The sequence below is a fragment of the Plasmodium chabaudi genome, assembly GCF_900002335.3.
Source record: "Plasmodium chabaudi chabaudi strain AS genome assembly, chromosome: 12".
Lineage (NCBI taxonomy): Eukaryota > Apicomplexa > Aconoidasida > Haemosporida > Plasmodiidae > Plasmodium > Plasmodium chabaudi.
In genome coordinates, this window is record NC_030112.2 from 416,087 (window position 1) to 432,562 (window position 16,476).

General features: G+C 22.0%; 3 protein-coding genes across 3 annotated transcripts; 1 reads left to right on the forward strand and 2 right to left on the reverse strand.

Annotated features, from left to right (window-relative positions):
- Positions 1–234: 234 nt before the first annotated feature.
- PCHAS_1212400 (conserved Plasmodium protein, unknown function) lies at positions 235–2,040 on the reverse strand (the record flags this gene model as incomplete). The annotated part of the gene is made up of 1 exon (XM_729505.2): positions 235–2,040. One exon carries the CDS (start codon positions 2,038–2,040, stop codon positions 235–237), a length of 1,806 nt encoding a protein of 601 aa, XP_734598.2.
- A 1,132-nt stretch (positions 2,041–3,172) lies between these two features.
- On the reverse strand, positions 3,173–6,786 carry PCHAS_1212500 (conserved Plasmodium protein, unknown function; the record flags this gene model as incomplete). Its single annotated transcript, XM_016798838.1, has 11 exons — positions 3,173–3,234; positions 3,338–3,451; positions 3,569–4,049; positions 4,194–4,416; positions 4,541–4,602; positions 4,813–4,896; positions 5,022–5,204; positions 5,288–5,395; positions 5,527–5,601; positions 5,707–5,807; positions 5,928–6,786. 11 exons carry the CDS (start codon positions 6,784–6,786, stop codon positions 3,173–3,175), a joined length of 2,352 nt encoding a protein of 783 aa, XP_016654204.1.
- A 4,079-nt stretch (positions 6,787–10,865) lies between these two features.
- Positions 10,866–15,305, forward strand: PCHAS_1212600 (phosphoinositide-specific phospholipase C, putative; the record flags this gene model as incomplete). The annotated part of the gene is made up of 4 exons (XM_016798839.1): positions 10,866–14,671; positions 14,803–14,881; positions 15,024–15,085; positions 15,206–15,305. The coding sequence occupies 4 exons, from the start codon at positions 10,866–10,868 to the stop codon at positions 15,303–15,305; spliced, it is 4,047 nt and encodes a 1,348-aa protein (XP_016654205.1).
- Between the last annotated feature and the right edge of the window lie 1,171 nt (positions 15,306–16,476).

The following is a 16,476-nucleotide window of genomic DNA, read 5'->3' on the forward strand; positions in this document are numbered from 1 at the left end:
TTTTTAAATAAATAAATAGTATATGTGTGTATGCACACATATTAATAGTGCTAATAATTATTGTAAATAACCAATAGGCTTATAGAGACAAATTCCTTAACCTTAAAATTGTAAAAGTTTTTTAAAATATTTATATAAGTTTAAAAATTCCAAAAAAAAAAAATGAGGAAATAAAAAACTATTTATAAGAAGTACATAAACATCATAATATCCATTTATTTATTATTAGCAATTTTATTTAGGATTTTGATATTTAATAAAAATATACAGAATATATGTTAAAATGCCAACAATAATGAAATGAATATAATGGAATAAATAGGATATAACCATATAAAATGTAATTTTCGAATGTGTTTGATAAGTATATTTTAATGTCTTATCAACTGGAATTATAAAATCTGTTACTAAATAATTATTGTTTGTATCTTGAGGATTTATTAATGTTTTAATATAATTAAATAGTTTTACTATATCATCTTTATATAGAAAAAATTTATTGTATTTATTAAGATTATGATCAATAGTGTTAATCTCTTCATTATTTTTGATATTATTTGTATAGGCGGTTGTATTATACTCTATTTCTTTTTCATTTTCACTTGGTTTCATGTTAGGTTTTATATATGTATAAAGGGCTTCGAATAATGCCTTAGCATGTTTTCTGATATTGTCTGTTTTTAATTTATTCTCTAATAATGGGGTTTTTGCAAGAAAAGTGGAATTATTATTTTTTGAACTTAAAGTAAAACTATTAAGATTTTTCAATACAAAATATTCATGAATATTTGGTAAATGCTTATTATTAATTTTGATTTTGTTCTTTTTAATTTTTAACTCTGTTTTGAAATTACTTTGAATTTTTTTTTTTAAAATATCGTAAAATCGTGATAAATAATTTTGTTTTTTTGCTTGGTCGGCTTGGTGGAGAAAAGCATTTGCTTCATTGAAATCATCTAAACAAATAACGAACTCAATATTTTCTTTAAATACTTGATTTAAAGAATCTATAAAATTGTCTATACCATAATAATAATTACTAAAAAAAAACAAAATATTATAATTTATGTCTTCTTTTTTGTATACCTGAGTAAATAGTGATATTAATTCATTCATTAATATAATGCCTGAATTTTTTGAAGTAGTGTGTGATGCAAAATCACTGATAACATTAAAGACATTATAATCTAGGGTTATTACAATTGTCTTTTTTTTTGTAAGTAGAAATATTTCATCGCTTTGTTTTTGATTAAATATTGTATTTATATTTATAGAATCATTACTTAAAAAATAATATAAACTTTTTGAATTAAGTTTTTTAATACTCATAGCATTTGAAACAGGGACAACACTAACATTTCTTGTTAAATCAAATGTTGAAAATTTGCTTGTATAGTTTTTATAAATGTTTTCTACTTCTTTATTATTTATAACAAAATAAATAGCTTGATTTAATTTTAAATTTAATAATACTTTTTGAGCAAATAAGATTCTTTTCTCTAATACGTCATTTGTAACATTAGCAAATTTCTTAGGCTCTATATTATTTATCTTAAAATATTCATTTCTATCGATATATAAGTTTTCAGGTAATATTATAACTAGCCCACCACTCATATTTTTTGTTAAAAAATGTATTAAAAAATATATATTGTGATCATGGATCATTTCATATAAATTTATAAAACCTGAATACTTAATCATATACTTACTATTTGCATTTTTATTAATATATTGAATTTTTCCTTTTATTATACTCTCCACCTTTGTTTCGTCTTCTAATTTTGCTATATTATCAATAGCCGCTTCGTTACCCTCAATTTTTACATTCTCATATAATGATAGTACATTTATTAAATTGTTTTTAACCAAATTATTGACAGATCCAATGTTTTCATTATTATTCGAAAGGTGTATTAAAGGGTACCCCTTCGTTTCGTATGTTCCTTCAACGAATAATTCATGATTTAAAACAAAAAAAGCTAAAACCAAAAACACTATTTTTTGTAAATAAACAAATTTGCTAGCTTTTACCTTCATCTTTTCCTTTTAATTTTTTTTCTTTTAATATATTTATATTTTACTACAACCCCACTATTTCACACAATCTCATATGTATACACACAATATATATATAAATATATATATATTATTCCTCTCTTTATTTCTTATTTATTCATTTATTTTTCATGGGAACATATTGTATATACAAATTAAACCATCCATGCCGTATATTATCTCTCTACTTTATTAACAAATATAAATATTATTCACTAAAAACATATAATCGTTTTAAAACTTCATAAATTAAAATTTCCTCAAGGAGTATCTCAAAAAAAAAAAATAAATAAAAATGAAAAAAATAAATAATGTGTATTATGTGCATATATTTGTGAACGAAAAAAATAATATAATTTTGTTTTTGTAAAAAAAAATATTATTCTCGCATAAAAGAAATAATTGTATCCCTGAAAAAATCTTTATATATCTTATACTGACTTTTAACTAATACTAAGTTTCTTTATTTTCCACCAAAAAACCTATATACAGTTTTAATGTGTTTGTAAATTAAAAAAAAATATAATAAATATTAATAGCGCACTGATCGTTTAGGCTTATTCATAAAAATATGTGAAATGCCAATTACCAATGATATAATAAACTATTAAAAAAATATATAATATGCCTACAAATATACTTATAAAACATACATATAATTTTGGGAAAAGACATTAATTGATAATTTTTACCTATGCTATTACACTTCGAGGTATAGTATTATACGACACTTACATTTATATTCTCCGTTTTATAGGAAAATTATGTTTTAATAAATAAAAACTCTGAGCATATGTGCAAAAAAATTGTATATTTATTTAAGAAACAAACAAAAATTGCGTAAGCTTATATGTGATTATATTTACTATTTGTTTCTCACATACATATTTTTATTTATGCGAATTTGATAAAAAAGGTAATTGAATATACTCAAAATTTTCATAAGCCATTTTTTGGCGTTACATAGTTTAATAACTACTAAAATTAAAAAATGTATTTATATGTATTACGGATTTGTGAATTAGATATCCTGATATAATCATCCTACATACAAAACCTAAATAATTGTCTCTATTTTAGTTTTATTTGTTTTTAAAAATTGCTTACTTCCAATTTACCACACACAGTTGTAATAGTTTGGTGTGCAACCCTTTTCGCTAAATGTAGTCGTTCTCCCTAAAAAAGTAAAACAACAAAATGGTAAAATAATCAAATAAATTGGTGATTTCTTATTATGCACACACATATTAAAAATATTAGATGAAACAAATGCGATTACTGTTTATATCCCCATAGGAGTAAATGTATCTTATGTTTAATATATCCTTTACGTCCATTCTCTTTAAAAACTCGTTTGAGATATAAAATTCCACATCACTGTAATTTTCATCATCTTGAGGATGGGATAGAATTAATAATATAAAAAGAAAGTAAATAAAAATGTGTAGTAGTGTGATGAATTTACAGAATATTACTTTTGTTGTTTTTCTGTTTTGAATATGTGTGATACCTTTATAATTTCTATATTGAAGAGGGTTATGTTTAGTTTTATCTACAGCTTCTACTTTTATACAATTCCCTATTTTATTATCTTGGGAATGTTTTTTTCTAATATCGGCGTCTTTTGGTTTCAAATAAAAATAATGAATTACATCAGATTCGGGAAATATTTCTTTCGTCGTTTTTATCTTTTTTTCTTCTATAAATGTAAATTCTTTATTTTCTCTTAACTTCTTTAATAATCTAATATATTTTTTATATAGCATTTCATATTTATTTTTTAATAAATTATTTTCATTATTTAAATTTTTTAAAAGTTTTTTTATCCCTTCAACTTTTTTGTCTCGATTATTATCCACTTCAAAGGATTGATTAGTATTATATAATTGCACTAACGATTTTCTTTTTCTGGATATTTTTACATTGGGCTCGTATTTAGATGGCGAAAGATAGCCAACTTTTGTTTTGATGATACTACTATTAGGTTCCTCCTTTTTTATTTTTTAAAAACATACAAATATATATATGATATAGGAATATATAAAATATAACACCGATTTACGGGCACACACAACATCCATATTAATGCATATAAGAGTTTACAAGGATGAAAAATTTGTATTTACAATTTATACCTTTGCCAGGTGTAAATATGGGGTCTCTACTTTTTTCATGTCCGTTGCAAACTTCTTGAGATATGCAATTTTCTTATTTAATGAATCTATTTTTTTTTTTTTTTTTTTTAATCCTTTAAATAATTCAAAATTCGTTTTTGATAAAAAATAACATTTTTCGTTACTTTCTAGTAATCTATTTTTTATCCTCAAATAGTTGTCTAAAATTGTATCACTTCGGTATCTATATAGTGTTAATAAAATAAAAACAAACATCACAATGATAGCTACAAAAATATAAAGAATTAATACGCATATATGCATGAACGCTCATGCGCTATACCCCTGTCATCATTTGCATTATCTACCTATTAATTATATCCTTTTTTACTTTAAACGGAATCGTTTTTTGTTTTTCATTTTGAACTTCCTATGACGTAAAAAAAGGAGACAGGATATTTTATTATTAATATTATATATTTATTATAGTAAATTATAAAATATATTTATCTTAAATATAGGTAGAGCAACAGTATAATATACATAACAAATATCGTGCTTATAAAACATATTATATGTGTGTTTACAATTTATATTAAAATAAGTAGAAAAAATATATATGCAACATTTGTAAACTTACATAAGATTTACATGCTGTGTCTTTTGGTTCTAGTGGTAGGGGTATCTCATTTTTCTCTACAACAGAAGCATTACTTGCTCTTATCTAATGAAAGAATATGCAAATATATATAATTATTGCTTATATAGATGTAGCATTTTGGTAATACCCTACAAAATAAAAATAATATAACTTAATAAAATTTTGCACTTTTAAGGAAAATTTCCTACTTTATGTTTCGTGGTATTAATTTTTTTATTTTTTTTTTGAATTTTCTCTTGCAAAAGTAGTTGTTCATCCTTTATTTTATCATTTAACGAATTCACAATATTCAATTCTTTTCTCAAATTTTTTATTTCTCTTTCCAATATATTTTTCTGTTTTTCATTGCTTTCTTCCTCTTTTATTAATTTCTGAAAAAAAAATCAAATATTATAGCGAGCATGAAAAATTGCGATAAATAATTTGTATATTTTTTTTATTTCATCGCCCAAACCTTTGATTTATTAATATCGAATTCGTATCCTTCGATAATTTTATTCATTTCGATTTTTTCTCCTTTCATTTCGGTTATTATTTTATTTAGATCTCTAATTTCTTGAACCTACAAAATAAATTATTTAATAATAAATGAATAAATAAATAACTACATATGTATACTATTGTCTACTATATTTATGGAAATTAATCGAAGTTTCAAGATTTATCTATCCTATGCAGTTGTCTATCTTTTACTTGATCATCATTATGTTCAACAGCATCTTCGAGTTTGCGGCTTAAATTAGCATTAGATCGATTTAGAACATTGATCTGTATCAAAAAAATAGAAATAGCTAAATGAATGTTCTGTCATATTTTTACACATCCACAAATATATATAATCGGATAATCCATCATATAAAAACTTAAACTTACCTTGTTTTTATATCTGTTTATTACACCATTTATATTGGTATTCAACTTATGTATAATATTTTCTAACATTTGTTGTGTGTGCTTTTGATCGATATCATTGTCTAAAAAATAAGCAGAAGATAAAATATATTTTAGTCAAGCATATTATCTATTTTTTATAATTCTTATATTGCATCATTTTGTTATTGTTTTACATATATATATTTTTTTGTTCTGTCTACCTTGGTCAATTTCGAGCGAAATATGGTTACATTTTCTCAAGTGAACTATTTGTCCTGAACTTTCTAAAGAGTCTTCATTTAATATTTTATCTGTATATTTTACGATTTTTTTTTTGTGTTTAATCATTTCCATAATTCTTTTTTTGTTTTCATTAGAGTTATTAAATGCTATCAATTCTGAATCGCTTAAATTCCCTTTTAGCATATTTAATGCCTTTTTTTTAGACATCAAATTATACGTGTGCCATTTATAAATGGGAACCATACAATTCGAAGATGAATATATTGAAAGATTATTATCATAATTACTATCATCTCCTAAAACATAATTATTCTTTATATCTATTATTATTTTTTTGCTAATACTATTAAATTTTGAATCATAACTAGGTTTTTTAGTTAGATCATTATTATGATTTATATTGATTGGTGTGTTTTCATTTTCTGCATATTCCATATAATCTTTTGTGTTTTTTACAAAATTATTTCCTAATTCCGAGTTTTCCCTATCAATAGCATCTGTATCGACATTAGTATTATCATCTTTACAACCGGTTATAATTTTTTTATAGGATAATTTATTTTTTTCATTTGAGTTTGATTTATTAGAGAAGAACAAAGTTTTTGATTTTTTTATTTCATTAATTATTTTATTAGTATTTGAATTTAAAGAATTTTGTTCATAATTGAGTGGAAATAATGATTTATTATATTCTAAGCTATTAAATGTTTTTGATATTTCACTTGACACAAGGGGCTTCAATCTTTTACAGCCTTCAGTTTTCCCTTCATTATATTCACATAATTTGTCTAACAAATTTATAATTTTTATTAATTTTTCTGTGTTCTCTTTGTTCATTTCGAATAGTTATCATTTGTGTGTACTATAATGTGTATAAATATATAATTATTATATTTAGTGTCCCTAATGAATAAGCATATCTCTTAAAATAAATAGATTATATAGAATAGCCTTATAATAATTATTTTCTTGTATTTTCGTAGCAATTATAATTATGTTTTGAGGCGTATGTTGTCTTTTTCATAAATTAGTTCTCAAAATATTTTAATATAAACAACTTTAACATATATTTTTTTTATGGTGTAAATTGTAATAAATTAAAAATTATTGTCATTTGTAAAATTATAAATTTTCTCATTTTAATAACCATCAGTTTTTATTTTATTGTCTAAAGGTACACAAATTAACAACGCTATATTAAAAAGCATAAAAAGCTAAGATTTAAAGGTAAAATAAAAAATGGTACCTAAAAGCTATTTATGTGTGACATTTATGTAATGTGTTCATAAAAAATGCATTATAGTTTGAGTATATAAGGGAATAAGAACATATAGAATGTATTAGATAATATATACGAATCCCCAAAATTGTTACTATTTCACGTTTTTATAAAGAAACTTAAATATTAGCAATATAATTTGTTAATATGGTAACAATCTGCCTTTTTCGTGATATTCGTGGGCAAACAACCCGATTTATAAATTAAAATGATTAATATTCAATATTTATATGTGCTTAATTTAGGATGATAGACTAAATTATTTAAATATAGCGAGGATTTGCATGCATGTAGCTATGCATGAAAAATATATATTTTTTATTTTTAGAAAATATTGTTAAGTCAATACAACTTTAAAGGCTTAAAAACATTTAAATATTATTAAATAATTTAAAAAAATACGTAATAAAAAATAAAAAGACAACACATATGTGCGAATTAAATATATTCATATAGATGCTTGATTTACATGCTGAATATATTTACAATTTGTTCTTAAAATAAGCTTGGTTTTACTAATAATTATTAATTTTTTATACATAAAAATATAGGGTATTATGTTATAAGCACATAATGAGAATTATTAAATATATTGTGTTTTTAATAGTTACTGTAACGCCTTAACTAACTTTCTTATTGCCATAAAACAATTTAAGGCGTCAGACAATATGTGCATATACATATATACTTTCATATTGTGTTGGTTTTTTAGAAATAAAAACACAGGCTAGAACTTGTATTTATATAGAGAACGACGAAGTTGCTTAGCATGCCTAGATATAGATGTTATTTTTTATTTCCCTTTTTTAAACTTAATAATCTTACAACTTATTTGTTTCTTTTTGTTTTTCATAATTATGCATATTTTTATGCTAATATATTAAGTCAATATATATACTTTAAAAAAGGTTTGGATTCTGTTATTTTTATTTTAACCCATTATACAAATGCTTATAGATATGCAAATATGTATATATAACATGCCAAAATTTAAGATCATTTATTATTTTTATTTGGATTTATAAGAGCTCAACCGAAATGAAAAAAAGAAAATAAAAAAAATTAAATAAAATGAAATATGAAAAATTAGAACAATATGAAATGCCAAAGAATTACAACTCCACAAGCAATATTTTGCTAAATATATGGTTATATTATGGACAACATCATATTTTTTTTTAAATAAAAACAAAGAGAAATAAATGAAAGAAATATTATTTTGCTCCCTTTGTTATGAAAGTTACAAAATATTAAAAAACCAAAAAAAAAAAAATATTTTTAATTTAAAAAAACGAACCTCTTGTATATTTTGTTTCCTTATATATCATTATGTTGTATATGCGTAGATCATTAAAGCACATATACATAATAAAAATATTAAAAAATGTAAAATAAAATATCAATACAAAATGATATATATAATAATATTTTTTTCCATTTATCATATATTTTTTACGTTGACATTTTAAGGTTTGATGGATCATGCATCATAATAATAATATTCACATAATAGTAGCCCATCATTAATATTAATTATTAATATATTTGAATTGCATATATATATATATATATTATATATAATATAAATAATATATACAATTTTTTCATTATATATATATTTATTTAAATAATAATCATAACGTTTTTATAGAAATTGCCATTGTGTATATATCATATTAGAAATCTGCATTTTCTCGCGCTCTTTTGCGTATTCGTTTATTCAATAGTATGGTTTTAAAAAATTGTATCAAATATATTATATATATGTTTTATGAATAACGATCAAGCGATTTAGGATTTTAACGTTTTTTTTCTTTCTATACTTATATATTATTATACGTATTAATAATGCATTTATGTCGATGAATAAATAATATAAGTCGTATAATATAAAAAATGTATTAATGCCAATAAATAACAAAATAAACATCAAAATATTTATAGCTTTAGGTTTCTTTTAAGTGTTTTCTGCACAAAAGACTAATTAAAGCAATTAAATATTATTGAATATGCAATTTTATTGAGTATTGGTGAATGAATTGGAAAATTTATTATCATTTTTTATGGGAATACATTGCTTTTTATGCATTAATAATTCTTTATTTATTATATAACATAAAAATGATACATACTGATTATGTAAAGAAAATTACATTATAATTTAATAATGTTGCATTTACATATATAAATAAATAATGTATACTTTTTGAAATACATATAATGTCGCACACAAGTAAATACTAATAAATATATATTATACATATATATGAGAAAACGAAAGCCGAATTATATAAAAATATATATTATATATACACACAAAATATGGACTAATATTGCTTAATGTTTTTTTTTGTTTTAAATTTATTTTATTTTTTTAAATATTTCAGTAGTTTTATATATTGACAGCGAATTAAATAATACATATATAAGTTTCAGAAAACATGAAAAAATAGTAGCATATATATGGCAAATTGAAGAAAAAGCCAATGGAAATGAACTTATAAACTTTTATATACTTTTAAATAATATGTGAATTGTACTTATTTTTTCATTATATTTTTGTCTAGTTATCACACTTATCATTATAACTATTCACAGTATAAGCATTATTATTGTAGTGACTATTGCTAATCGCTCTTTGATTTATGCATGAATATTTTATAATTTTATTAATATAATGCGAAAATTCAATTAATATATAGCATACATATTTTTATTAAAGTAGAAAGTTTCATGGATATATATTTAAATTCATTCTTGAAAATTTATATTTATGATATATACATATCTACACACTTATAAAGATATATAGACTTGTCATTTTTTGTTCCAATTTGAATAAATTATTCTTAAGCGTGCTATATTTATAATATTTTTTGTACTTTCTATCTTTTTTATTCTTAGTATATATTTGAAGTTCGTGTTTAGTCATTCGTAATATAACATATCTTTGTTTTAATTTTAAGAATAATATAAATGCAATATGCTTTATTTACAATTTTAAATTAATTTTAATTTATTTTTTATTCATTTTTTTATCCTTATTTACAATGTATTATTAAATTGAGAATGTACTTATATCAAATGTAGTTACTATATATACATGAACAGATAAGTTATATTTTTCTCAAATTCGTATATATATATATAAGTACCGACGAATGTCTATCTGCATATAATTTGATGAAAACTATATTACTATTTCTTGATTATATGCAACCATTATATATATTTTATGTACTTTTTTTTTGTTCATTCTTTTAGTGTTTCAATTAAGGCAAGTTTTCGTGTGTACGTAGTATATACATATGTTTAATACATCTTTATCGCTATTCCATAATTTTTTCATATTATAGCTCTTTAAACTTTTTATTAACTTTTTCTTATACAAATTTCTATCTAATTAAGGAATATAAAAAGGACGGCGGAGATATAATATAAATAAATAAACCATTGAAGATAATAAAATATATAACTATTTTTGTAAAGAAGTTTCGGAATGTATACTTAGTTTTACATAATAGGAATAACGCCGTGTAATTGTTAAGGCAATTTTTAATGGCTTATGCTTGTAACATATATATAAAGAGATACACAACTAGTTATATAGACAGATATATATACATTTGTGTTCCTCATGAACCTTAATGAAAATATTTCTCAAAATGGATTTAATAACACTATACAAGAAGATGAAGATTCAATGGGTTTAATGTCAGAAGGTTTTGATGGAAGTGGAAATGAGGGTTATCGAGAAAATGAAATAAAGAACTATAGGAAAGAAAAATATGAAGGAAACAAGAATGCTAATACCCATGAATCATTGTTAAAAAATAATAAGGATAATATCGACACCAAGTTAGGTTTTGATATAAGAAATGTCCTGAGACATGCATATTTACCTGTATGCATAGAAAAAATGAAAGAAGGAGAATACGTATATAAGTGGAATAATAATAATATATTTCAAAAAAAGACATTAAAATTTGTTTATTTAGATACAAATAATTATTGCATAAGATGGAATTCCAAAAAAAAAAAATTAAAAGAAAATAAGAATCTATCATTATATATATGTGATATAATAAAAATATTAGATGGATCTGAATCTCCATTTTTTAAAAAAAAAGAAGAAGAGAAAAGTTTATCCATTGAAATTATAAGTATAGATCGAAGTTTAAGAATTACCTTTTTAGATATTCAAAGATGGAAAATGTGGCTTTTTGGTTTAATGTACTATCATTATAAATTAGTTAATAAAAGTTCAAGAGAGCGAAAAAAATTAAAACCCTTTATATATGAGTCTAATAAATTATATGATAATTATATAATATCAGGATTAAAAGATATTAATGTTTTAACATTATCACAGTTATATATTATTTTAAGAAGTTTAAATATTTATATAAATATGAAAATATTATATCATTATTTTTCTATATATAAAAATAAAGGAACTATAAATTATTATGGTTTTACAAAAATATTAGAACATATATTTTCAAATAACCATATTTCTATTCATTTTAATATGTACAAAAATAATGACACAAATTATATAGATAAAAATCAATTTATTAATTTTTTAGTTGATATACAATGTGAAGGAAAGTCTGAAGAACGCATATTCAGAATTCATAAAAAAGATAATTCCACTCGTTTAATTCCAGATCAGGTTGGACAAAACGAGGTAAAAAAAAAAGAAGATAATAAAACACAAAATTGGAATAATAATGAAATGGATACAAATCAGCATATTGTTAAAGACAATCAACAAATTAAAGAAAAAAATGAACATAATATTAGTGAAAATATTTCTAATGATAATAAAATATCGGAAAATAATTCGATGTTTGATGAAATAGCAAATGGTTATAATTTGGATTATTGTGAATGGCAAAATTTAATGAAAACATTAGATGTTAGTGATAATCAAAATGAACATAATTTACAATGTAATGCTAATATCGAACTTAACAATTTTATGATTTCTGATCATACAAAACAATATGATAAAGATTATACAATGATTTTAAATGTATTGAAAGATAAATATGGAATATCTTCTACTACCAGTTATTATGATGAGTTTAATAGGAACTCACATAACAAATCAGAAAAAGAATATAAACGTGAAACATATACATATGAGGAAAACGACGGAAAAGAACAAACTAATGAAATCTCTAAAGAAGATAAAAATAAAGACGATTTTTATTTTATACAAACCAATATTATATACAAGTCATTAAATACAATAAAAAAATATAATATTCCATTTGTTATAACCAATGAAGGTAATCATTATTTGACACAAATTGGATTAGTATATTTTTTATTATCAAAAGAAAATAGTATTATGTGTCCTGAATATGCTAAGGTATATCAGAATATGAACTTGCCTTTATGTAACTATTGGATTAATAGTAGCCATAATAGTTACTTAGGTAGAAAACAAATTTTTAGTGAAAGTAGTATCGAGCAATATATATATATATTAATAGATGGGTGTAGATGCGTTGAATTTGATTGCTATTATTTTAATAAAAATATTGTTGTATATCATGGTTTATATGGATACAAATTAACATCGTCCATATTATTTTGTGACACTTTAATTGCTTGCAAAATGTTTGGATTTTCAACATCACCCTATCCAATAATATTGTCATTAGAGATTCATTGCAAAAATAAACATAAAAATTTAATCGCAAAAATATTAATATATATTTTAGGTAATCAACTTTATATCCCCAAAACAAAAGACGAAATTAATAATATAACACCAAATAATTGCAGAAATAAATTCTTAGTTAAATATAAGCATTTTGATAATAATGATACTTCAAGCTTTTACAACATATTTGAAGGCTTAAAAAGTGTCATGTATGATGAATTGGGATATTTCTCAGATATTATTAATGAGGAGGAACCCATAAATGTTGATGAGTCAAAAGAATATGGAATGATTGAAAAAAATCATGAAAAACATAACAAAATTAGTATCGAAAATCAAAACTTGGAGTCAGAAAACCAGGTTAATAATTATATCGAGCAAAATAATTCTAATCATACTAATTATAAAAATAATGAAGTCCAGAAAAAAAATAAAAATAGTGATGAAAACAATATGTGGGGTAATGAAAATGTGGCACAAAGAGATCTACATGAAATGGATAGTAATTACAGTAGTAGCTCCAGTAGCAAATACTTATATGAAAAGGATATTATTCATAAAACTCAAATTGATGAAAAGCATAGAAAACAAGCCAATTTCTTGAATAACAATTCAGGATTTGACAATAGTAGTACTCCCAATAATATTAGCACTTCAGATGCTGTTACAAATTGTAGTAAAAATGTCTCGGAAGGTTCTCATATGTTAAAGGAGGAAGATAAAAAAAAACAAGATAACGAAAAATATAAAAATAATGTATTAAACAAATGCTCATGCTTAAAAGGATATGTATTTAGAAGTTTGCAGGAAAATAGAACATACAATGAAATATGTTCTATTAGTGAAAATAAATTTATAAAATTAATTAAAAAAAATGAAGATGATGTTATCAAATATAACCAAAAAACATTAATGCGTGTATATCCATCTGGTACTAGATTAGCTTCAACAAATTTTAACCCAATAATTTTTTGGAGTGCTGGAATACAATTTGTTGCATTAAATTATCAATATAACGGATTAAGTATGTTATTAAATAAAGGAAGATTTTTAGAAAACGGAGGAAAACATTCAGGTTATATATTAAAACCTGAATTATTACGATTTAATAAAAAGCATGATTATGATATCTTATCATTAAATATACAAATATTATCATTGCATCAAATTAATTTATTATTTTCAATTAAAAATAAATATCAAGAAAAAAAATTAAAAAAGGAACTATTCAAAATGGACATGATTCAACGTATACAAACTCATAAAAAAATTAGCAATAAAAGGAAAAAATTTAAGTATTTGCAAAAATTGGAAAGAGAAAAGAAAAACACACTTCTTTCAGATATACAATCAGATGATAGTAAAAAAAAAAAAAAAATTAGTGATGAAACATTATTAAAAAAATTTAAAGATAATGACAACGATGTTAATTATATTCATAAAAAATTCGCACATATTGAAAAAGAATATGAAGATATGTTAACAGAATACAAATCATTTTTGTTATGTTCCACATTGTCCCATAGTAGTAGTTTTAATAGTTGTAGTAGCGTTACAACAACATCGAATAATACTACAGACTCAAACAAAAAAGTATCATCTAAATCCAAAAAAAAAAACTTTTACCAAGCTTTTCTAGAATTAAAAAAAGCAAATAATTTATTTTTCTATCTCTATGTTACTATTTCTATACATGGCTATAACGAGCAAAAATGTTATTTTAAAACAGAAATAGCCAAAGTTAATTTCTATGACATAAATTATTGGTAAGCTCATAATTCAAAGTGAATTCGTTTTTCATTATATAAATGAATATAAAAATTTAAATAGTTAATTTTACAACTTTTCATATATTAAATTGTTTAAACATTTTAAAATTATTTTCCTAATTTCGTAGTTGGCCCAAACCATCCAATTTCCAAATGAAAATAATGCATCCATCACTGGCTCTTATCGTATTTGAATTAAAATCATATGTAAGTTAAACTATATTATTTTTCAACCGTTTCTAAGAAATAATAAATTAATTAAATCAAATCCCCAAATTATGACTACATATGAATGTTTATACATTTTTTAATGACTAAATAAAAACATGATTTTTTTTGTTTTATACAGGATACTGTAAAAAGTGAGATTATTGCATGTGCTTGTTTCCCAGTGAAATGTCTAAGAGAAGGGTAAAGATAAAAACACAACACAAAAACGAAAAAAATAAACAACAAAATTAGATTTTTTCGTTGTGTAAATATTTCTAAAACATTTTTTTATCATTGCTATATATCATTTTTTTAATGTAGTATTCGATTCGTTCCGCTGTGCGACAAACATTTAAAAGACATAAAAGGATCAGGGATTTTAGTTAATTTAAAATTTGATAAAACAACTGAAAATATTTAATAATAGGTCTTTATGTATGTTTAAAGATTGTGAGATTATGCATGAAATTTCATATGGTTTTATATTAATTTTCATTTTGTAATTTTTTTTAAGCTATGTTTTGTTTTTAATTTTATTTTGTCTGCATGACGAAAATATTTGTTAAGGTTCAACGTATGTTTTGTCATATTTTTAATTATGTTATATTATACATACATATATACGTTGCATTTGTTTAAACATTTATTAAATCTTAATGGGGGTTTCCCCTTTTTTCATTAAACTCTATAAGTCACTTATTTAAACAAATAGAATATATTTCATAATATTATACAAAATTATAATTGTTACAATTATAAAAGTAAATATATTTTAAAAAAATAAGCTATATTTATGAAAAAGTATATATAAATATAGTTGTATATGTGTAAGAAAAAAAAAATTAATACATATAATTTTTAAATATTTCTTAAATACACGCCATAGAGATGTGAATAAAATTTATGAATGATAATATGCCTTAATATCATAAAAGGGTAATAATTGCAATAATAATAAAAATGCCATTTGAATGTCTTTATATTTATATTTTAAAAATCGAATTTGAAGTATTCCATTTATTATATGCAATTGGTTACGAAAAAAAAATAGTTCTACTATATTATTTATAAATACTACAGTAGTTCGTTTTTTTTAATAAATTTATTATTGCATAATTACATATGGATAGGTATATTTACAATTTTTTTTCCAAGCCAAATGTGTTATTTAATTATACACCATTCTTAGCTAATAAATAAAAATATACATATGCATGTATGCATACAATTTTATGTGTATTAAACCGATAATATAATGTCCTTATCGTGTATGGTCTGTAAATACACATATGCAAATTATATGCATACAATCGAAATCCCTTCAATTTTAGATCTTAAAATACTTATGCATTATATATATTTTTCATACATAATAAAATAAAAATTTATTAAAATAAAACGAGAAAGCGAAGTAAATATTGCACCATTGGATTTTGTTAGACTACTAATATTAATGAGTATGTATATACATGCCTTAATTGTATGCAAAATGTATTTCTTTTAAGCACAAAAAATATAACTATTTTTAAAAAACTTACAAAAAATATAATAAAACAAAATTAACCAACCAAAAAAAAAGAAAAATACACCAA